The sequence below is a fragment of the Candoia aspera genome, chromosome 7 (assembly GCF_035149785.1).
Source record: "Candoia aspera isolate rCanAsp1 chromosome 7, rCanAsp1.hap2, whole genome shotgun sequence".
Classification (NCBI taxonomy): Eukaryota; Metazoa; Chordata; class Lepidosauria; order Squamata; family Boidae; genus Candoia; species Candoia aspera.
Genome location: NC_086159.1, coordinates 29756646 through 29781723, shown reverse-complemented (window position 1 = coordinate 29781723; position 25078 = coordinate 29756646). Strand labels below are relative to the sequence as shown.

At 39.5% G+C, this 25078-nt stretch overlaps 1 protein-coding gene across 1 annotated transcript in view; it reads right to left on the bottom strand.

Moving 5' to 3' along the window:
* The window catches only part of CACNA1I (calcium voltage-gated channel subunit alpha1 I), a 346803-nt gene extending 322054 nt beyond the window's left edge, over positions 1 to 24749 (bottom strand). The window contains exon 1 of the mRNA XM_063309585.1: positions 24460 to 24749. Within this exon, the coding sequence (XP_063165655.1) occupies positions 24460 to 24749 (290 nt within the window). The remainder of the gene's footprint in view (positions 1 to 24459) is intronic.
* Between the last annotated feature and the right edge of the window lie 329 nt (positions 24750 to 25078).

Here is a 25078-nt window from a genome sequence, read left to right as displayed (position 1 = left end):
AATTAGTACAAATTTCCATAGAAACATTACAGCCTATAAAGATTAAAACTGGGAGTTACTAGCTTTCTAAGCACTGGAACTATTTGCTGTCTGAGGCAAAAAGAAAGGCGTTCTTGCACTCCATATGTAGAAGATGATGGAAATTCTATCTCCATCCAGTGAAGTGGACAATATCCTCTGCTATGTCCAAGAGTATCAGGCTACCATAAGGGCAAAGAATAAATCATATGACATACAACTCTGTCCTTTAGCAGCAGGACCCTGCTGCTGGCTCATCATCATCTCCTGAAGCAGATACCTATGCACAGTCTAGTTCCATCAGGCATATACTTCAGGAGCTGACGCTGGAAAGAAGAAAGATTATGGATCAGCACAGAGCTGCTGAAGTATTACCTGCAGAAAATATTAAATTAGCCCTGTATGTTATTACTGTAGCCATTTTGTCAGCAAATGTCAAGTGAAAAGGTGGCATCTTCCAAATTCATTCTATTCTTTACTCTCAGAATGCATATCAGAACAGTTTGCCTCCATTCTCTGCTTCAACTTAAGTTATACCTTCCTCTTAAGGTCCTCTATATCCACATGCCTGAGATGTGACTTTTTCAGTTAGAATGCCATCTGGTTGCTTTTCATCTTCCTTTATTCATATGCACCCTCAAAATCTTAATTCATACACTTTCATGTACTGAGGTTAAGAAAAGCCAGATGCAGCCAACCAGCCCACTGTAGATGGTATACCAGGAGCTTGATATCCCTCCTGATTTTCTGCTTGCCTAGGATAGGATTGAGGAACAGGTGTCAAAAACTTAGTAATCCTTAATACATAGCTCAAGGGCTGTATTTGGCAAATTACGTAGATCAACTCTAGATCAAAAGGCATTTTTTCTTAATTAAAAGTAGATTTTCCTAACAAGATGCAGTTTGGCTACCTGTTGAAGTGCTGTTTCCATGGACACACGCAGCATATAACTAACTGCAAAAGAAGAAAAAAATCTTTGCTTCCTATGCTACCAGCTCCTAGCACAAATAATACTAGTTGAGACCTATTTCTGAGTAAACAGAAGCAGTTTGCAACTGTTTGATTCAAATTTGTGAGATTTTATGCCCACTGAAAACTGATCCCTGCCTTATTAAATACTGCAACCCACATTATGCTGCTTTAGACTTTTTTATATGCCTGTCTCAATGTTCTATTCTGTTGTCCTACGTAAATCTTCCTTCTACTGAAACAGTTTCATAATTTGGCCTTGAGCTGCTAAATGATATGAACATTGGGAAACCTGTGGTTACTTGATACTTTTCATGCAATCTGCTAAAGCAACTTTTTCTAGCCTGGTATTCAACAAACATGTAGCGATATGCTGGCTGGGAAGTTTGGGTTACTGTAGTCAAAGTGTATCTGGCCAGCACCAAATTGGGAAAAACTGTAATAGATATTTCAATTGAATGTAGATTAGAAATAAATTCAACACAGAATTGGGTGTGTGGTGTGCCTGTCCGCTTGAATTGCTGTTTCCATAGTTAAACAAATTGCTCAGATTGCCGTATTTTCCTGGGTAAGGCACATGCATTAAATAGATTAACCTTTTCTAACATGTAAAAATTAAAATTTGTCCTTAGTAAGTATGCTGGGTTATCCATGGCAGATACCACACCGATGACACTGCAATTTTTGCATGGACCACAGAACTGAATTTGCACTCTCTAAAATGAAACCTGCTGTGAGAAGAATGCCTTATGTGACCACAGCTCATAGAAGAAAATACATTCATGCTTTCACACACTGTAGCACCCTTTAAAGGATGGTTGTATTCATCTGAAGACTTTTGAGTGAGAAAGAAAAATCATTTTCTGCCACCACAAATATTCTTGCATGTCATCTTATATCAGGCACAATTCCTCTGATAGTTACACAATCGCTTTAGCAATGCACATTCCAGGGTGGTCTCCAATTTAGAATATGAGTATTTCTCTTTGGAACAGGCAGAACCATCCAATTAGTTTCCATATCTTCTAATAAACAGTATAGTACTAAAAGAACTGCAAAAATGAGGGAGGAAACATTTAGAGACTTGACTGAATTTGAAAATCTTACAAACCAAACTTCAGAGCATTTTCTGGGCCTTATTTACAAATTGTTGGTGAAATACGACTAAACAAGTTATACGGTTAAATCAACATGAAATACCTGCCTTACTGCCTGACCAATAGGAATCCTAGCTTAATATGAATTACATTCCTCCCTAAAACCTGAGGACTTTCCCACTGACAAGATCAGTATTTATATCAGTATTTAATCAGAAGTAGTATTTATAGTTGGCCTAATGGCAGAGGCAACTGTAGAAAGGACACACCCCTCCCTTCTGTTGCAGAACTGCGTACATTAATATTGTGACATGCCTGAGGGCTAACTTCAATGATCCAGTTGAGCAAGTGAGATCTGTCACTTAAGTGCTTGTTCTGGAAGTTTACTGCTGAGTTTTAGCTGTTAGCTCAGGATGTGGGGAGGAATGGACTTAACTGACTAGTTTTGAAGAGTGATCAGCAGATAAAATACAAGATAAAGTCATTTGTTAGGGCTCCCCAGGATGTCTGGATACATCCAAGTCTGCTTAGATACCAATAAATGATCTAAGGAACTGTGGCAGGAACAGGTGGGAAGGGAAAATGCCATTATTCTCTTTTACTCCCTCCTTTCCCTTGCCCTCCCTCTCATTTCAATAAAACTTCAGAATATGAACTCATGCAACTAGGAGTTACCAAAGCTCTACTATCTGCATAAGAAAAATTATGCCAATGCACACAAGGCCTGTATCTGTACTGTGGAGAACCTGGCCATTTCACACATGTAAATACACTGGTAGGATCTCCTCTTTCCAAAGAATCAATAATGTGTTATATTTGTGGGAAAGGGAGGCATTTTGCAAATAGATTCCCTAATTTCTAAAGATCTAACTTGCTGGGAAACAAATCTTTAATAGCACCCTGCATGAGCTCAGGAGCTGCAGTAACCACAAATTATTTGGATCCCAAATGAACAGAGCTGCACATAATCTTTTAGTTACTCCTATCGCCCTACAGACATAATGAGCTTATATATACAACAGGCCTGGGCAGACCCATTGCACATAAATACGCTCCACCAGCTCAGCCTGCCTGGCCCCCGTTAGGGTTGAGATTATTGATGGACAACAGTTACACTAAAAACCAATCTTAACATGCTGCATCTCTATAACTCACAATTGCCAATCATTATTATATTTGTAATCTTATTTAGCCACTTCATTTCATTTTCCAAGTCTTGAGAATGCACTAGCCTCAAATGCCCACTTCCACACTGGGACTAGGATAACATTATCTTTGAATCTGCAGCATGCAAGACTCACAGCCCATAAGGCCACAACCACCCACTGCTCACCAACTCTCAGGAGTTCTTTCCTACCTTGCTTGCCAAAGATATGGGCTATGCCAAATGTGTGGAAAGTGGAAAGTGTATATCCTGCTCTTTCTCATCAGTTCTATGACTGTATTATCAATCTCATTCGTGGAGCTCAGATGCCTACAAAACACAACTATTCAATGTCAAATTATTGTCCAAAATAATTTATCAATGAGAATTTACAGAAAGTCTTCATCTCTTCCTCCTCCTTCACAAGTGCTCCCACCTTCTGTTGTTGTTGTTAAGAAGGAGGGTTTTTTACACATCGTCCAAGATTATAAGCTCCTGCATATGTAACCACTAGGCAGACAACACCCTCTTTTCCTCATTTTTGAACTCTTGGAAGAGCTACAGAAGGCATATATTCCTACCAAACTGGATTTCAGCAGGGCTTACAAAATGATTTGCTTGAAGAAAGTCATGAATATTTAACATTACTTGGTCCTTGTTAAGGGAAATCTGAATGCAGTTATGGCTTTCAGATTGCTCAGTGCTCCTTCAGTCTTCATGCAATTGTGAATCATCTATTTCATGATTTTTCTGGACAAAATTTTAGTATTCATCTAGCTGATTTGCTGATTTTCTTGAAGGAATCTGCTCCAGTCACTGATCAAGTTGAACCAATTCTTCAAAGCCATCATGACTACAGCTTGAAGAGAGATGCATTTTTGTTCTATGTAGGTTAGACTATTATACTCTAATTCCTCTGAAGAAATTTAGGTGGATTCAGCTAAAGTAGACTCTACTCTTTTGGTAGGAATTCCCCCCACTACACTATCAGGAACATATACCTATCAGTGCTTCCTTAACTCAAATATGTATTTTCCTGAGCCCATATGGCTACCATGTAAGCCCAGGAACAGGCACAGCCTTTTTAAAGAGGTACTGGCAAGTTGAATGAGGGGATCCACCCTGGATTTGAAATGCCTGCATCTACTTCAAATCCAAATATTGTAGACTTCTAGTACAGACAGTGCCATGCTAAATCAAATGTGTATTGTACTGCAATAGTACAGCCTACAAAACAAGACATAAGCTGGTTGTCTGGAAGGGCTCAAGGAAAGACTGAGTTGAAAGCAACACAAAGGTATTGCCCATATTATTCCAAATCCACTAACTGTGCTTTTGCATCAGATTCCAAAGCAGGTTTCTATTGAAAATCATCTAGTAGAAATAGAGAAGAAGAGAAAAGAGAAAGTTCACTGGGAGAAAATTATCCCCTTAATAGTATTAACAGCAATTGGCTGTGTAGAAAACTGTAATCAATGTAATTGCCAGGAGGTAAAATTAAGATCCTTCATTATGCAATATTGGTAATATACTCAGCTTCTAACAGTTTTATGATACTATCAAATTCCAGGTTATGATATTTACCAGCCACTCACCCTCCTGCTCTCTTGCTGTATTCCTTATAGGTCTGGTCGTTTTCATATTCATTTTCCAATCTGGCTACAAAGAGTGTTGAATGGCCTCTTCAGCTAAATCCAAACACCAAAACAGGACTAGAAAGTTAAGGCAATTATTTTTCTTTTACTATAGTACTATACTCTTCGTGACACAAGGGAACAGATTCCCCAGCCATCATATACTTTGAGAAATATTAGAGTCCATCCGTATAATCTTACTTTCATCTATGAAAAATATCCCTTTCTGAATTTCAAACACCCTGTGCCAAGTTTGAAAACCACAATTTTTATTGCAAAACTACTGTTCTGAGGATGAAGCGAGTTGTTTTTATCATTTCGGAAGTTTTGAATTCAGAACAATTCAAATTCAAAATGTTCTGCAATATTCCTTGCATCCAGCATTACTGTACTTCGATAGACTGTGACTGTGAAAAAATTAATTACAAGTCTTACTACCTCAAGATCTTGTTCCCTGTTACACACTGACATTCTCATCTTTGTCTTTCTCACATACACATACAGAGCCATCAAACCTCATCATGAGCAAGTTCATTTTATAAATGAACTTCAGCAAATATTAAAAAGATAACCCTAAAAAGTTGGGCAGATGCACCCTACCAAATGTGCATTGTCCTTTAATACATGCATTTTGACTTCGTTATGATGCCGGTGCTACTAAGGTCATTATTCTGTATAAAAATGTTGTCTCCAAACATCACAACAGCATCTATACACTATATTCAATCGTGACTGTGGCATGGGGCAACTGGTTTTGTTCAAATATATGTATGAAAAATGATGAGAAAGATAAAATTTAGAGGCTCAGACTTAAGATGCTACTTCAATTTTTAGATACATTTATATAAACAATTTCTTCCCTCTTTGGCATAGTGAATTCCTATGCCCCTTCCAAATCTTAGAGGTAAACAGCTGCTGTTTGTTATAAGCTGCCAGCCTGTTTAAATAGGGAAGTTAGTGTTTTCCAGTCGCACTGTTTATCTTTTCTCTCTGTGCTTTGCACAAGGGGGCACAGTCATTTCTTATGTAACCACAGTAGGCTTAAAATCAGTAATGTATACATAGGAATTCTAGAACTTTTTGCAAGCTTGATGTATTTATAGCATTTTACTACTATATTGCTTTATGCTTCTGTATAATTCCTAGTAAAGGTTATCCTTTACACACACACACACACACACACACAGTTTTGGTTAGATTTATATATTTTTTGTTCTGGATGCAGAGTCTTTTTAGAGTTGGGTGGCTTTAACAAATCTAATAAATAAATAAAATCGCAAATGCCAAAATTTAGGCAAATCATCTAACCTTGTATCCTTTATTCAACTAGGCACAGTGAGAATATTATACCACAGATCAGGCTTCTCAGTCTGGTTGAATTATAATTCCCAGTCAGTTTAACCAAGGGCTGTGCTGGCTGGGTAGGAATTCTAGAAATGGTAATTTGTCAGATCAGGAAAGGCTGGCATAGATGAAATATCTTGGTGGCTCCTTCACTTTTTTCAGGGATTCTGTGGGCCAGCATTTAAAGTAGGAGATCACATGAACCCCCCTCTCCATGTACTCCCTCCTGTCACTTCCAGGGATGTATGTACATGATGGATGGTATGCAAGGACAGAAAAGGATATGGAGAGGATAATAGTGTAAATTAGATTTTATTTATTTATTATTCAAATTTCTATTACCGCCCATCTCCCCCAAAGACACTATCTATTAACTATCTTTCTTTTGTTTTTCCTCTGTGTCGTTCCTTAAATTTCTTTTGTTTCCTATTTTTTAGTCAATTTCCTCACTTTGTATGATATTGCTTACTGTGAAAGGTTATGGTTTCCAAACTCTGCCTAATCCAGGACATTCAAATTAGTTGATCGGCTATCTGGGAATACCCATATCACCACAGTAGTAGTATGTCTTCTTTTTCTTTCTTTTTAGAATAGCCAGAAAATGCTGCTAACTACTCTTATGCTTTCACATCTATTTTGGAAGCTTTCCTTTATCTGTATGTCAAAGAGCCTATTACTTGTTTAAATATTAGCTTAAAATCTTCTTATGTTCTTCCTGTAGCTTTCAACTGCTACCTTCTTACTTTTAAAAGTGGATTGGACAAATTCATGGAACATACGTTTATTGATGGCTATTACCCACAATAGCACTATGTTATTTCTAGTATTAGGGAGGCAATATAGCTCTGTTGGTAAAGCTGAGGAACACAAATAGAGGGGTACCATTGCTCTCCCTTCTGTTTGTGGACTGTTCAAAAGCCATAGTGTCCTGGAATTTACCATCTTTGGTTCTGGATGGGGTTGCACTGCCCCAGACAGACCCAGTGCGGAATCTGGGGGTCCTCCTGGACTCACAAATCCTGTTAAAAAAGCAGGTGGCAGTCATGGCCAGGAGGGCCTTTGCTCAACTTCAGGCTGTGGGCCACTTATGCCCCTTCCTGTGTCAGGAAGCCCTCTGGTCAGTCACTCATGCCCTAGTCATCTCCCATATAGACTATTGCAATGTGCTTTACATGGGGCTACCCTTGAAGAGTATCTGGAAGCTACAGCTGGTTCAGAATGTGGCTGCGTGAGCGATCTTGGGTGCCCCCAGGATGGCACATGTAACACCTTTGCTGCAGGAGCTACATTGGGTGCCAGTTTGCTTCCAGGTCCAATGCAAGGTGTTGGTTATCACCTTTAAAGCCCTACATGGCATGGGTCCAGTTTACCTGAGGGACCATCTCACCCCCATTACATCAACCTGTCCCACCCAGTCAGGCAGAGAGGTCATGTTATGGACCTTGTCCATGAGAGACTGTCAATTGGTGGGGCCCAGGAAGAAAGCCTTCTCTGCCATGGCCCCCACCTTGTGAAACATGTTTCCCCCAGAGGTGAGGCAGGCCCCCACTCTCCTAGCCTTCAGGAAAGGGGTGACAACCTGGCTCTGCCACCTCCCTTGGGGCGGGAGGAGGAGTAATCAATCCTGGGGGAGGTTAGAGCCCTAAAGAGGCCCCCCGTGAATTACATGAATTTAAATTAAGAACTTTTAATATCTCCATCTTGGATTCTATAGTTTATATTTAATATTTATATTTATGAAACACTGTTTTTATTGTATTTTAATCTGTATTTATTTTTAATTTTATTGTAAACCACCCAGAGTTGCACTTTGAGTGAGATGGGTGGTGACAAAATTTGAAATACAAAATAAATAAATATAAATAGTTGGACCAAAATAGAGTATCAGACTCTGATCTGATTCAGTTGGCTTCTTTCTATATTCTTAAATATTTTTGTAATGAAGGTCACAAAGCATGTTCCATAAAAAAAAAAAGCTATCAGACAATGAACTTCCTCTGCAGGATACTTACCATTGAGAATGAGATAAACAGCAAGAAGGAAAAGTGGAGAGACAAAGAAAAGAATAAAAAATGAAAGGCAAATGCCAGTAACAGAGAAAAAAGAGCAGAGAGGAAATACAATATGCCCCCTAGCTCCTTTCCTTCCTTCTTTCTTTCTTTCTTTCTTTTTGCATTTAGATTAAGGTTTGCCCAGAGCTAGGATCCTGTGAGTAACAATTCATATAATTAGCTCAGAATGATGATCAGGTGATTTGAGTAAAACTACGTTGGCTTTATCCTCAAGTGATAAAGGATAAAGGTGATGACCAACACCTTCATTTCTTCATTAGGTGGTCATGAAGAAATGCCAAGTCTTTTCAGGTTGCTTTAATGTGGGGTTGTGTAAAGGAAGCTGTGTATTCATCACCATCATATGTTCATAGGTGACAACATAAAACTTTTGGCAGAAAATGTTAACTGCTTGGCTGAGTTCAGCATAAAACAATAGCACACATACTACTTCTTTGAATCAGGTAGATGTGAAGGAACATCTTCCTGTAGCCACATCACATTAAAGTAGCAGTAGCAATTCTAAATTCATATGGTAAATATAGGTTGATGAAAATGGTTTGGTTAGATAAGCAATCATATGCCAGCTTAAATCCACATTACACCATGCTGGTTGCATGATCTGATTAAAAAAAGACAATCAGAAAAGAAGTGGGAAGAGAAATAAAAATAGAAAGCTTATTTCTCTCCTGGAATGAAGGGTTCTGTGTAAGTGCAAATAGCACCATTGTCTGCAGGGTTTAATGGCAACCCACATGATTCCACGGCATTCCCTGCCTTCTGTCTATGATAACTGCTTTTCTTGTTTAGTTTACACTGAACAACTTCATTCTCAAAGCATCTCAAACAAAGAATCCATACCCCATAGACTACATCAGTATGTCATAACAAACATGTTTTGCTTGCTCAGATGTTGGAACCAATTTCTCAATTCTGCAATATTTTTCTGCTCCAAAATTTCAGGATACAGAACCACAATTTGTTTCTGCATCCATTCCAAGGAAAGATAATCCACACCTCCATGGCACAATTAACAAGCCATTCAGGTGTAGGGAAAAACCAGCCACCCTGGAAGGTATATATGGGTTCCCCTTACCAACCTTTGCCCAGACTGAAGAAGCTGCCTGGACAAGCAGTGAAACGGTTCAACCAAAAAGAAAGAAATCCAGTTGCCATGACTCAACCTACAGACAATTCCACCTGGATGACTGAGAATCTTCATCGACATATTCCAAGGAAAGACCATGAAACATAAAGTGCAGGAATCCTTCCACTGGAGCAGAGAAACTTAATCAGAGTCTTCAGGGCTATATGCAACCTAGGACTCTCCCAGAGTTACCATCAAATTGATATTTTGAATGTGGCAAATGGTGGGAATTATTAGACACATGAAGAGTAACCAAGTTAACTGTATTTCATAATGTTAAATTTCACTTTCCCTGGTCCTACTCACTTTTTCATCCTGGCCAGATTTACATTTTGGAATGCAAGCCTTCTCATGCCCTTCAAAAGCTAAGCAAAAAAGAAGTTGTATGCCTCACACCAGAAACACCAGTGTGAGAAGACCAATCCAAGGGTAGAAAGTCAGGGAGATGACCTTGAAGGAAATAGGCAAGATCCATAAGCAAAGAGGACTGAAGCATTCCTTAAGTCCTGGGAAACAAGACAGTATATGGAAGAGACTCAGGCACGCTCCTCCTGATTCACTGGGATGGAAGAGGAAGGGGAAGTAAAGCACAATCAGGCTTGCAAAATTCTGTTATTATAGCCTATCTCAATAAAGTATAGTTCTAGTCTTCCAGTGGAGTCTCTTTCCTGATCTAGTCTATCCCGAAGGGTTAAGAGCAAGTGTGCCAGAGCTAGTTAAAATATAGGAAAGGAGAATCACCTGACCTGCCTAATCTTGTTTTGAAGCCCCTTGGGACCTCAGTTTGGATCCTAGTAACAAGTGGGCGGCAAAGGACTTTCTATTATTATGGATTTGGAGAGACTCCAGCTCAAAATTCAACAGATGCTTCCTTCTGCACACTACTGTCCCTGGATCTCACCCCATCCCCAGGTAACGTGGTGGGATTTGTATTTCAAAACATCTGGAGGGATAACAAACCAAGGAAGGAGGCCTAGTGCTATAATTTCTTCTAGATTCTATACAATAAACATGCTCTCTCTTTGCAGCCATACTAGAAGAAGAAACAGAACTTTCTGTTGGCAGATTTTATGTTGCTCTATAGGCACCGCTTTAGCTTTCACTAATCTTGTGGCTGCTACTGAAAGAACTGGTTTTGAACAAGAGAATTACAGGAAAGTTGAATATGTGAAGGTCAATATGTTCATCCTTGCACTGAGCTATCAACTCAAATAAGGTTTCTTTGTGTCACCCAGAGGGCATCACAAAGAAAGGAACAGAAATATCACTGTGTTGGATTCTAGAGCTACAGCCCTGCAATCAATATATGAATATACCAGTAGATATAAAACACTATAGAAATTAACTTTATATGAGAAAATGTACATAAATATAACTACAAGTACAGCAATAACACTATAATCAGGCCTCTAATTCTCAAAAACAATACTTGTGATATTTACCAAAGCAATATAGTATTATAAATATGCCTGGTCCTTTACAACAAGAAAACAACCTGTCTGGAGGAGGGAGGAGGCAACAGGGGAGAATATACAGTAGATTCTGTGGAGTAGCACCAGCTCCAGTTCAGTGAAAAGAAGTTTTTCTAATACTCCCTAGATATTTCAGACATCAACTCCCATCAGCTACAACAATATTGCCTTTAGGGACTATCTTTCTTTAATTTAAATGATCAAATAAATATATTATGGTATATTGTTAAAAGCAATCACGACAATTTGCCAAATACAGGAAGAATACTAAGGAAGGCATGTTTCACACTAAAGGGAAAAGCAAAGGAAGTCCAGGCTGTCATCCAGAATCCTCAGGGGACAGAGAAGAGGTGCAGGACTTCCCTGTATGGTTGAAGTTTAATTCTTGCTTCTCCAGCAAGCCACTTGCATGCCTAATATGTCATTATCAGGCTGAGTTTTCAGCATTCAATTAATATACCTGATAGCTCCCAAGCAACCTTGTTAAAAGTTTACATTGCAGATCCTGAGGTGCGATAGATATTTGAAGAAGAGAGATTAAAACCGGGACCTTCCTCTGGCATGAATCTCACAAGTTTTCACTCACTAGGAAAATCGTGGCAAGCTTGCCATCATTTCTAGAGGTGTGCACGAAATGGGGAATGTGTCTGTGAGCTGGAGGTTCAGCTGGATCTTTCAGGGAGGGCTCACCGTTTTGCCAAACTGAAACCTGGAGTGTTCTGCTTGTTCTGGGTTTTGACCAAAAAAATATCTGAAGAGATTTTAAGGGATGAGTAGGGCAAAGCTGCTGCATCTCACTCCTCTCTATTGTTTTCTATGTGGCCTATGCACTGGCCAGCACACTGATTTTCCCAGTGCCAAACTTCAAGGCAGTGGCCCACAGCAGCTAAGGGGATGTCCTCATTACCCTTAGTACCACCACTCTTGAAGTCAAGCATGATGTATGCAACCTGTCAGCCTGTTCTTACACTGGGAAAATCAGGGGCGAGGTGGGTGGGCTGGTTGGAATACTACACATGAATCCAAGAGTGGTGATGGCAGTGTGTTATGATGGCAGTAGCTAACCTTTTCTCAGCCTGCCCCACTGCCCCTGCCTTTGAATTCAAGCACAGCCTATGCAACAGCCCACTTCTTCATTTCCTCAATCTTCCCAGGAGCTTCCTTTCACTACTTCCCTTTAGCTGTGTGGCACTACTAGTGGCACTGACTTTTCCTGCTCTCCCTACCCCAGGCCACTTTTGTCTAGAACCCACATTTTGGATCCATGAGTGGACCAAACATACATAGTTCAACCTCATGTCTTTCTGTACACAGAATGCTTTATGCATGGAATATTTTACATGGCCCTAATCTCCTTCCAACAGCCTAAGGAGATCAGTCACTCTACCCTCTTCATGAGACTCCATTGTTAAACCTGAAACAGAGACAAAGTTTCTTCTCCTTTGCCTTGCTGGAATAAAAGTTTGTAAAACTGGGCATCCTTTAGAATGCAGGAGTATTCCCATGCAGAGGAAAACAAAATCAACCTCTGTAACTAGGTTGCAGATCTAACAACCTTTGATGAGTGCTAAACCATCCCTGTAACAACATCTAAACCTGCTCTGTTTAAAAACTTAGAACTTTACCTGGATTCACTGAGAGGTATTTCAGTTTTTGTTGGATTATTTGACTTTCTGATCTGCACATCTAGCCTAGTCTTTAATTCCACCTGGAATAAGAATGCTCTCAGGTTTCCCAGCTCAAACTGAGTAGCAACTACCCAGACCCTTGACATGACACAGGTAGGTAACAACCTTTATTCTATACTAGGATGAAGCCACTTTATGCAGGTGATTGCCCTTTATAAACCTGGAGCCCCTTCATATATTCATAGCAGTTTAAATTTAATGGACATTTTGCCTTGCTCATCTCAGCCTTGGAGTTAAACAGCTGTTGGCTGTTGTCATAGCTAACATTTCTGCCCTTAGAAACTCTAGCTCCTATCATAGCTCCCACAGATACATACCCCTAGGCTGCTCTCAACAGAAGCTCCACCATGGAGCAGAGGTCAAATCCCCTAATGTGAGCAGTAACGCAACTCCAATTTAACAGGAATAATTAATGCTGTTGCAGCAGTGGCATGCTAGAAGCAGAGCTAGTGACAAGAAGGAGAAAAAAGGGTAATCGATGATTTCGGGAAATTACAAACAGCTCTTAACTAACACTGCCACCTTAAGTCATCAGCAATCCTGCTCTAGAACATAATTTCTTCCTTCCTGTTTGGTAAAGCTTGATCTCATAAGATATACATGCCTCTGCACACACATGCACATATGTGCAAGACAGAGATATCAAAGTGTCTGTAAATTCCTGCCCAGCGTACTGACGTAAACAATATGTTGAAGTTGGGAGGAAAGAATAGAAAGGAACATCAAGAGATTTGGGGAAAATGGAAATAGAACATAGCAAAAATATTTATTTAAGGCATTTAATCATCTATTTCAATTAAAACTGTGCTGAAGCTTCTCCCTCCCAGTCTTACCCAACAAATTATCTGCTTTTTTCCTATCTCAGAATTCTTTAGAATTTCTTTTCTCTGTGTTTTTGAGCTTACTTTATTGTTGTAAGGGGACAAGGGGTGCTGTTATTGCCACTGTTTTCTGTTATGCAGCTTCTCTACTACTTTGCAACCCCCCTGTTTGGCCAATCTTCCTTGTCAGGGGAAAAGTTCCCTCATATTTCTTCCCTTAGGATTTAATTTAAACTTGGGAAAACAAGACACTGCAAATAACTCCAGAGATTTTTTTTTCAGTGAAAGAGAAGACCTCACGATGTCATTCAACCACCTCAGAATAAAGTGCAGGAGCCCTGCACCCCATTCACAAGATTTAATCAAAATGTTCTCTTGGATAAAATGCTTGGAAACTATTTTTCCATCAAACTGAAGAAAAATGGGTGGAAGAAAATGCAGAAGAAACATTCATCCATAGCAATAATTTCAGTAGAATGTATGTATGCTGGATTGCACTGGGACAGAAGAAAGGGAAAGATACAGAAGCCCTAAGCAAAAGGTTTCTTTTTCTCTTAAATGTCTCTTTTTCAGTCTATCTAATGATGGCTGCCCTCTTATCATAGTTCTCTCTTGGAGCTCCAATCACTAAGGAATTCGCAGAAATAGCTCCTTATAATGTGGAGGGTCTTAGAAGTGGTGTCAGAATATTTCCAGTGAAATGCCAAGGGAGCCCTCATTCTTTAATGGAATTAATGTACATTATTTATTTACCTTTTTAAAAAATGTCAGAAAAATACAGACAATTTTGAATATTTTAATAAAACCCATTTCCTGGCATCATAGCTTAATTCTCACCATTCTATTCCCCTTCTTGCTCTCTTGTTGGGCCTGCCCATTGGGAAGCATTACCTGCTCATTTTAGACTTTTAAAATAACTTGAATATCTGTAGACATTTTAAAAATCTTTTTTCTTTATCAGAATGTATGCTGATAGCATCTTGTAAAAAGATAAACAAAATGAGGAATTGTCTCCTTTTTTTAAAACAAAACCAGCGTTATTCACATCAAGGGTGTTTCTTCCTCACTTGAGGCAAAATTATGTTCCAGTTTCTGCACAGAAATATGCTTCAGATGAGGTATAATGTTCATTTGTGATAACTGTTGAATCTCTAAATTCATATGGCTGGGTACTATTTCCCAATTCTCTTGCTGTCTGTATAAAGTAGAAAGAAAACAGAATCATCTTCTCTTTATCTCTGGAGACTTTACTATCCCCTTTTCCCATTAATCCACAATGTTTTACCTCTATATTTGATCCCTGAATTGACAAAAGAGAGGCTGCACTCCAATGTTAGAATGAATAAACATATAATGTTTTTGGATTCAGTGAATCAACTCCTAATTTGTGCCAGTAAAGATGTTCCTCTCCTCTCCCTTTTACCCACCTGTGACAAGCACCTTAAGACAACAAAAATGTGGATCTGCTGGAGAAAGGGTTAAGGCATATCCACACTCTGCTCTTAAGGTACTGCTTTCCTACACTGATGCCAAGTGGACTCTAAGATGGCTGAATAAAATTCTGTCCAGATTTAGGGCTCTTTGGCAGTAACTTGCCAGGTGTTCAGTCCACACTTCCAGCTACTGCACTCCCATTGATAATTCTTCTGCTACTGTGTCCTTCCAGGTTTTGTGCTAAGAAAGCAACTACCGATAGCTTTCCTCTCTCTCTCTCTCTCTCTCTCTCTCTCTCTCTCTCTCTGCGTGTGTGTGTGTGTGTATATATGTGTGTGTGTGTGTGTGTGTGTGTGTGTGTATATATATATATATATTTGCAAACATGCCAATATACATATATGCACATACAAATATATGTATACGAAGTTAAATTAAATACATATATAAGGACAGTTAAAACATCAAAATAAAAATATGCAGGCCCAATAGCTTGCTTTAAGATATAAACTCCTTTCTTGCATTTTTCCAGATTTGGCTGAGTAACATTTGCTGCAGCTTCTGTAATAGCAGTTTTTCAGTAGTGCAGTGAGTATGGCATTTGCCTGAGATGTGGAATGTCAGTGGTTTGAAACCTAGCATAAACTATTTTTACTACTTTTCTTTACCTGAGCTACTGCTTTTGTTTTAGAACAGTTTACAGCTGCACAATTTCATTGTTATTCCTGTCACTTCAAATAGAAAGGTTTCACTCCAGCTCCTAAATAGTCCAATAAATACTGCAAAATACTGCAGTATTTATTCATCTGGATTTTGGAAATCTGATTTTTGAGGAGCGGAGAGGAGAGACAGAGCTACATTGTTGGCCCTGGTTTTTAAAAAGTGGGTAGCTCAGGGAAAGAAAATTAGTAATTAAAAAAGTTTCAGCCAGGTTTCAAGCCAGTGACCTCCTGCACATCAGGTAGATGTTATAACCCCTATGCTACTGCAATCCCATTGATAACTGCAGCTGTGGTTAGAGAGCTGCAGGGTCTGCTACTAACCCAGGTGAGGGGGCACCCCTGCATAGTGGCCAATTGAAGTACAGAGTCTGTAGGTTGAGTCATGGCAACTGGATTTCTTTCTTTTTGAAATCTTCATGGAGAATGATAAAATCAAACTTTGGAGAACTGGTGCCACTCAGCAATGCTGGGCTAGATGAACAACGATTTTAAGGCCAGTTTCCTATGTTCCTAAGTATTCTACCAGGCATAAGCAAGCTCACAGTCATTCATGCCTTGGTCACCTCCTGAGTGAACTACTGCAATGCAGTCTGCATGGGGCTGCCCTTGAAGAGCATCTGGAAGCTTTAGCTGGTTCAGAATGTGCTGGCACAGGCAGTTATGACTGCACCTTGGTGCGGTCCTGTTACACCATTGTTCTGCGAGTTGCATTGGCTCCCAGTGTGCTTCCATGTGCAATTCAAGGTGTTGGTTGTCCCCTATAAAGCCGTTAATGGTATGGGGCTGACTTATATGCAGGAGTGCCTGTTCTCAATTGCTTCAGTCTGTTCCATTGGATCCAGCAGGACAGGCATGCTGCGGGTCCTCTCAGTTAAAGAATGTCACTTTATAGGACTAAGAAAGTGGGCCTTTTCGTTGCAGCACCTTCCTTCCCTCCCAGGTTAGGTTTGGCCCTGGCCCTGTGAGACTTTATTGAAAGTCCTGAATAAAAAGATATGTTCCTGGGCATGGGGGTCAGATCGTTGTTGTGAAATTGTTGTTTAATTTGTGGTAGATTGTTTTCACCTTGGATGTCATTTTTACTTTATGTTATATTATTATATTATGTTTTTAAATGTTAGTTGCCCAAAGTCTCCATGGTGAAATGTATGGCCATATGAATCAAATAAATAAATAATGAATGAATATTTTTGTAACCAGAGACTGCATTTTTAATTTTTTTTAAGCAGTTGAAGGCCATATAAGTAATAGAGATGAAGTGATGACATCACAAAAGGTAGAATTTTCAGCCCCTTTTTCAATTTGTGGGGAATTTGATAGGAGGCTTGGAAGCTTAATATATAAATTTTATTCTTTTTTTCTGAAAATTAGAAAATCCTATCTTTCAGCAGTTTGCCACACATTTTATGAGGAGTGTTCTTGGGGACTCTTGGGGATACATGCAGTCCACAGACTATGGCTTGCCACCTCTACTTGCTAATTTTCCAAGGATTCCAGATTAAGGGGACATCTACAGTACAAGGCACCACATAACAAATACAGGCCATCAGAGGTTTCTGGAGGACAGGAATGGATGTTTCCCTCTATTCACCCACAGCCTATCATTAATCTGACCTCCATCTGTGTTTTCCTGCTCTCCAATGAAAATAGTTTTTTCTGGGTTGTGCTGATACAAATATTGCTGTCCAGTTTGCCTGTGGCCATTTACTTTCTTCTAGGCAAACCTCTGTACTTCAATATGTCAATGAAGATTCTCAGTCATCCAGGTGGAATTGTCTGTAGGTTGAGTCATGGCAACTGGATTTCTTTCTTTTTGGTAGAAACGTTTCACTTCTTGTCCAAGCAGCTTCTTTAGTCTGGGTAAAGGTTGGTGAGGGGACCCCATATATGTCTACCAGGGTAGCTGCATTGTCCCTACACCTGAAAGGCTGTTAATTGTGCCATGGAGGTGTGGATTGTCCTTGGGATGTCTTACTCTTAGATCCTTTGTTCATCCCAAAGTGGATCGTTAAGAGTGGCCTTCCTGGTGGTCTTAATGTTCCTGGGGACTGGTGAAAGAGCAGCATGAAAAATGGGGGACAAGTTGTGTCTGAGGCCTCCGCCTCTACTGAGGGAAAGATTTTCCACTTTGGCATGGATGGATTCCTTAACCCCTCTCTCAAACCACCTATCTTCTCTGTCCAAAATGTGGACATTGTTGTCCTCAAATGAGTCAGGGGCAGAAATGTAATTTGAAAAAGCATCTCAGAGATGACCCTCCCTAGTTCTCATGAAGATAAAGGAGGGAGGAGGGAAGCGTATTCAGACTTGCAAGATTCTGTTACTGTAACCTTATATTAAAAATAGTCATAGCATTTATAACTCTGATTTCCTAATCTGGTATACCATAAAGGGCTAACAGCTGCTACTATAAGTCCTCCACTGGAAAAGCACCTATCATTGTCCCACCCAATCAGGAGGGCAAAATTAAATTCACTGCTGTGCCCGCAGAGCCTCAAATAAAAATAAGGCACAAAGAAAAATTATTTGCTTCTCCCGTCCTACCTCTCCCACCCTACCCCCAACATCAGAGTTGTGGCTGGCTCCAGAAGGGATCCGTGTTTACAATTTGTTTCCACAGCAACAATCTGCAATTTTAATACTATGTTCTTAGAGAGCTCACAAACCACCAAGGCGAAGATCTGAAAGAGAGATGGCACAACAATCCTTTCTCTGAGTACTCAGAAGCACTAATACTGTTTGCTTCTCTCTTTCTCTTAAACACAAACACACATATCATACACATGCATTCCACTGACAGTAACATCATAGCTAGCAAGTATTATAACTCCCCATAGATATGTGACCCTTCAGTCCCTTGTGCACTCTCTCTTGGATTTCAGCTTTCCTTCTTAGTTGCAAATATTTTATCAGAACCTTCTGCTATAAACTGCCCAATAAATATACCTACAAAATGCAACATTCATTTTCCTCTGTGAAATCTCTCCGAATACATTATGTGGCTCTGCAGGGTATGCATCACATAATACTTATATCTGTGCCTTTTAATGGAACAAAATGTGGGTAAGATCCACATTTTAGTGTATTCTGGAAAGCAGCAGAAACACCTGAAGCATCTTGCATCCATAATGGCATGCGTATAATAATATGAACTCTCTGGGCCATCTAGCAGGCTTTCTACAAACACAACTTTCTTTCCCACATATATGAGGTTGGTGAGATGAGCCCCATCTCTATTAGCCTTCTGGAAGGCCCTTAAAACATGGCTTTTTTTACCAGCCTTGGGGGTCCCAGGGAGAGCCTGCAAGGTGGTTGTATGAGATTAAGTGATGTTTGTTCTGTCACTTCTTGGGTTTTATCTGTTTATGTGTTTACTATGTATGTTTATTTTATTTATTTTTAATTGTTTTTAATTGTTGTGAAGTTTTTAACTGTTGTTGAGTAGTACACCACCCAGAGTCATGTGTTTGTGAGATGGGCGGCTATATAAATATGCCAAATAAATAAATAAAGGCTTTATTTCCAATTAAGTCTGTGACCACATTTGTTTCCCCTCTAACACTGCTAAGCTATACAAACACTCTCCAAAATCAGTTTTATATCTACATTTATCCTGGAGAACTGAAAAGAGAGAGTGAGCAGAAATGATTTATTACAACACCTTTGGGAAAGGAATACTGTTCTGACTGGGACTATACAAGGATGGAAATGTTGCAGCCCTCACACGCTGTATTACCAGCAGCCTCAGCCAGCTTAGCTAGTGGTGATGGATGCTGAGAATGATGCAGTTTCCCCAGCCATATCAACATTTCAAGAGTCATGTTCTCTACTCCTATAGTACCAAGCAACCTCTATAATACCTCATTCTCATACAAGGAACTAAAAATGAAATTTTACAGAGAGAAATCAAAATCATAACCCCCCCCCCCCAATTGTTCTGAAGAAAAATGTCACCATGAATTCTTAATGTTCATGAAGTGAAGACGCCCTTCTGCTGCATATTGCACTGGAAAGCTTGTTTAGTGCTGGCACTAGCACAATTTTCACTGCTCCATACTGACGATGAACTTACAGATTATTTAACATATAAAGTCTGAGTTTTAAGGGTACAGATTTCACTACTCTTGAGCTGATTTTTAATTCAACTGTGTATAGGGATTTACTAATTTTGCATATGTTCCATTACAGGTCCATTCTATCTCCTTTTTTATCTAAAATAGGCATTTTTAATTCATTTACTCCCTTTTAAAATATTTTTGTATGTATTTTTTAAAGGTGACAGCTGAATTACAAAGTTTGGAGGAATAAATGGTCCAAAGGGTAAGCAAATTCTATTTGGCATCTTCCACTGGGAAGTGAGAATTACATCTTTGTTCTTAAAATGCATCTAATGAAATATCCATAATTCCCAATTACGATATGGGAAGCTGCTGTTTTGACAGGATATAACTTTTGGTTGAAAACATAGCCACATTTTGTGGAAAACCAATATTCTGAATGGTTTAAGGAAATGGAGTCTTTGGAAATGGGGCAGCATATAAATCAAAGCAAATAAATACATACATATCTAAGAACATTTTTTAACATTATGCTAATCCCTTCAAATGTACTGAAAATACTTCAGATTATTTATTTAGTATTATCTGTTTGTTGAAAAAATTCATGTACAGCCCTGTTCAGTTGATTTCAGGTGGTTCGCATTAATTCAACACAATAAACAAAAAACATTAAAATAAGGTAAAATCAATAGGCAGTTAAAATCCTCAATAAAAACAGGTATATTTAAGACTGGGCAAAACTAAAACTAACCAGTGCATTAACATTTCAAATTTATAATAAAACAGTACAGCTCTTGCTGCCTTCCTAAAACAGCATTAGAGTAATGCAGTCTGGAGGTGATGAGGGCAGGCATTACTGCAGCCAGGGCCTCTTGCTCCAAGAAAAGCTGCATCTGGCACACATGGAGAAGGTGTGCAAAGGCTTCCCTGGCCACAGCTTCCCCTGCTGACCTAAGAGAGCTGAGTCCAAGAAAAGCCCCAGATCACAGACCTACTCTGTCTGGAGTAGTGTGACTCCATTCAGAGGTGAAGTACCAACAGTAAGCCACATTAGTTCTTACCAAACAGCAACTCCATCTTGCTAGGATTCAATCTGAGATTATTTCATCCCAGTCTCTTACAGCCTCCAAGCACCAGGGTGGAACATCTACTGCATCTCCTGCTCTGACTGAGATAGAAATGTACAACTGGGTACCATCACTAGTATGGTGATACCTCACCCAGAACTGATGGATGCTGTCTCCATCAGTTTCATGTAGAAATTAAACAACATGGGCAGTAAGACTGAACCCTGCAGCACCCCATACTGGAACAACCAAGGACTTGATTAACTATGGCCACCAACTGGAACTGCTGCTTATTAAAAAGTGGAACTGCTGCAGCACACTACCCTCTACTCCCAAACCTCATAGGTACAGAAAAATACCCATGATTAATGCTCTCAAATGCCACTGAGAATTTTGATTGGACCAGGAGGGCCATATTCCATTAATCCAGATCCTGATGAGGCTACCCACAAGAATGACCAATACAATTTCCATCCCATACCCAAGCCTGAAACCTGGCATAAAGAAATCAAGATAATCAGTTTCATCCAGGACCCTTTGTAACTGATGTCCCCTTTGCTTTCTCTAAGATCTTCCTAAAGCAGGAAAAGTTAGAAACAGATTATAGCTACATAATACAGCCAAAGTGAGAGATGACTTCTTGAGAAAGAAATGTACTACCACCTCCTTCAAGGAAGAAGATACAATTTCTTCCCTCAAAGACACATTAACCACCTCTTGTATCCAGGTGCACACATCCCCACTGGCCTTCAAAAGAAGCTAGGTAGGACATGGATGAAGCCCGCAGATCACAGAACTCATGTGTAAGAGAGACCTATCCATTTCTTCAGAATTCACAAGCAAAAACAAATGCTAGATGATTTCATACCACATTTTCCAAGTCACGTCCTTTGGATCTATGCATGCAGCACTGCAGCAAATATGAATGATTTTTCTCTGCAAAATAACTAGCGAAAATGTTACATCAGCCTCCATGGAGTTATGTCTTGCCTCTCTTTCCCCAAAAGGGAACAAGCCACCTTAAACAGTGCCACTGAATGACATTCTGCTGGTGCAATAAGAGCAGAGAAGTACTGATGCTTTACCACCCCTACTGCTGCTGACCTTGGACTCATAGCAGTATTTGGTCATACTCAGACCTTGTTTCCATCACAATGCTCTAGACATTTCTACTGCTTCATCATTCAGAGCTCCTTGATAAACTAAGGAGACCCCAGGATCAGGATATAGAGAGAAGCTGCTTGGGGGCAATCTCATCCAATGCTCATCATCTCTGAATTCCAGAACTTGACACAATTTATGGAAGAACTGCCCACCATACAGTACTGCTGAGAAAATCTACAAGCACCTACAGAAAACCAGTTAGATCCATAAGTTTTCTAGGGCAGGACCATTAGTCAGTCCACCACACTTGCAGAGTTCAATGGTGATGACTCACTGAAGCTGTCCAGAAAGTGACCAGACCATGATACATTACTCAATAATGTTCTCTTTCAGATCATAGGCCATCTGTTCTAAGAAAACGATTCAGTAAGGCCATCCCCACGTGGGATAAGCATATAGGTTCATGCAAGCTATGAACTCTTGAGCTATGTGGTTCTTTAGCTCTCATATAGCTAAATAGCATGGTCACTGGTAACATAAGAACATGAGCAGTGCCCTGTTGGATCAAGCCCCTTTCCCATCTAGTGCAGCAGTTTGTTCTCACAGTGGCCATCCAACTGCATAAAGAAGCCCACTAGTCTCCCAGCAGATGGCCTTCAAAGGTAGTCCTATTGCCATCAAGGCGCATAGCCAATGATCCCCATGATTTACATGAACTGGATAAGAACATGGAAAGGGATAATAATGAGAGGTGCAGTTCAACGATATCCACAGGACAATATGTTATCCAACCCTGTTTACCAGGTTCTGACCTTGCACCTTCTGACTTGCACCTTCTGCAAGTGCTCTAGCACATATATATATCAAAGAGACATAAGAATCTAAAAGTCAAAATTTCCAGAAGAAAAAATAAGATTTAGCAAGCCATTTCAGTGGGGCTTGCAACCCACCAAATGGAAGGTCCCTTTGCAAAAGAAATATATGGCTGCTCTTACTACTACAATGCTGTCATTTATTTATTAGCCTTGATAAAACTGCTGAGAAATGTTTGGGCTTTTGTTCTCTCAATCATCTTTCATTTCCTGTCTAAACTGCATTGTTATTATAGTTAATTGAATATATGCTATGCCTTTCTAATAGCCAACAATGAAGTTTAAAAAACATATTAATACATTTAAAATTATAGCATCTTGGTCTTTTACAAAAATATTGCCCCAAATCTCATCTTTGCAAAAGCAAAATGTTTACAGATTTGAAGCCACAGAGTTGTTATTAATGGCCCAAAAGAAACAGACACTTGCTAATAATCTTGGTGTAATACTTGCAATTCTACATTTTCAGCTTTCAGTACTAAATACAAATTTAAAATTGAGGAAGCAATAATGATAGTAACTCTATAGTAGTTTCTTTTTTAAAAAAAATTTAAGCAGTAAAATGTATTAAAAGCTAAAGTCAGGGGGGTTTTTTCCCTTTCTTCCTTATACTGAGAAAATTGTTATTTTATTTCTAACAAATCCTGGGAGTAAATATAACATCAGAACAATTAATCCTGTACAGACAGAATATTGCTTAAATTTGATAGGGACATTACATACCCCTAAACTACAAATGTCTTTTCTATAGGACATGGAAGCTGAATGTTTTGTATTTTGGTACAAAATATAAACTGAATATTTCTAGAACAGTTAAACTCCCAGCCAATGAGTCAACTTTCACCAGGCACCTGCCTTCCAAAAAATTAGACTGGCTGGAAGTTCTGGACTTGAAATCCACTACATGGAAAGGAAGTACTGTCTTAGACAAGAATTGTTGTGTAGGACGGTGTTTCATTTCAAAGTATCCAGTATCCTATTTTGGCAATGAAAAAGGCCAGTGAAACAATAGGACTACACCAAATGCTCTCTATGAAGCTTAATTAGAAATCAGTGTTATACTAAAGCAGCGTTTCTCAACATCAACAACTTTAAGATGTGTGGATTTCAACTCCCAGAATCGTAATGTTACTTACATTAAACTTAGATCAAATCTAATTTTTGTCCCACCCATGCCTTCATCTTGGAGAGTACAGCCTCCATCATACTCCTCAAAGGCCAAATATGGACTTCAGCCTGAAACAGTTTTGCCCCTGTGCAGGAAAGGTTACCTGGTGGGCACATGATTTGGAATTTCCTTTTCTAGAACAATTTTGGCCAAGTTGGTCTTTGTCTCTGTTTCAAAATTCTAATTTCCATTAATCCCCACCCAGAGACCCAATACATTTGAATAGCACAAGGTTGGGGAAAGTTGTGCTAGAATCTATGTCACTATTAGCCTTTCTTATAGAATATAAATATATAGCAATGAAAAATTCTGGGGCCAAGTTAACACCACCATCACCACCTTTGCTTGTATGTCTTTGGCAGCCCAGAAAAATAAAGAGGGGGATAAAAAGAAAATACATGTTTAAAAGCCTGTTATATTTTCAGCTGTTTTCTCTGAACTTCTCCCTTTTGAAAGCAACTCCTTTTGATCACATATGTTGCACTCAAGGTAGTGTTCAAACACAAGCAAGGAACAAACTGATTCATTAAATATATATGGAATGCCATTGCTTACCTGTCGGGTGATCAGCAAGGACAGGACGACAAAGGGAGGGCAGAGAGGAGGAAAAAAGGGCTAGAAGGGTGAATTCACAGCTTTAAAGGATATGGATTGCATACCATCTTGATGCACCAGCTACGAGGGCTGGTTGTCTGTTTTAGGCAGAAGAAAACCACGGGGGCCAAATCAGGATAGGGCACATTTGGGTCCAGTGGGGGCACGTCAGCATCATCATCGTTGTCACCTAGGTCTGGGGATGGTGGTGGCTGCTCCAATGAAGTCGGTGGTTCACTCATTCCCAGATCCACATGTTCCAGGGAGCACATTGTGGGGCTGTTGTGAATCGATGGGTTCCCCAAATGCCAGGCAGAGGAGTGGTGGGAGCCATGCTCTGCCATGCTGGCACAGAATGAGAACTCCTGAAATGCATAAAAAAGATAGTTGAACATTCCCCACAAATGGACAATATGATTCTCTCTCACACTTTTGGTGCTTTGATAGCACTGGCAAGAAGCAATGTTGGACCATGAAACTATCATACTGAACATTTTTTACAACTCCTTTTCATGCTAATTAAATAAACACATGTTTATATTTTTTAAAAAATAAAGTAAGTATTACCATCCACCAATAGCAATAAAAGGACTCTGCACCATCCTGATTAGTATGTTGGGGATGTGGGTTTGCCTGGATCCATGACCAAATTGGTTGGCAACTCAACCAACAT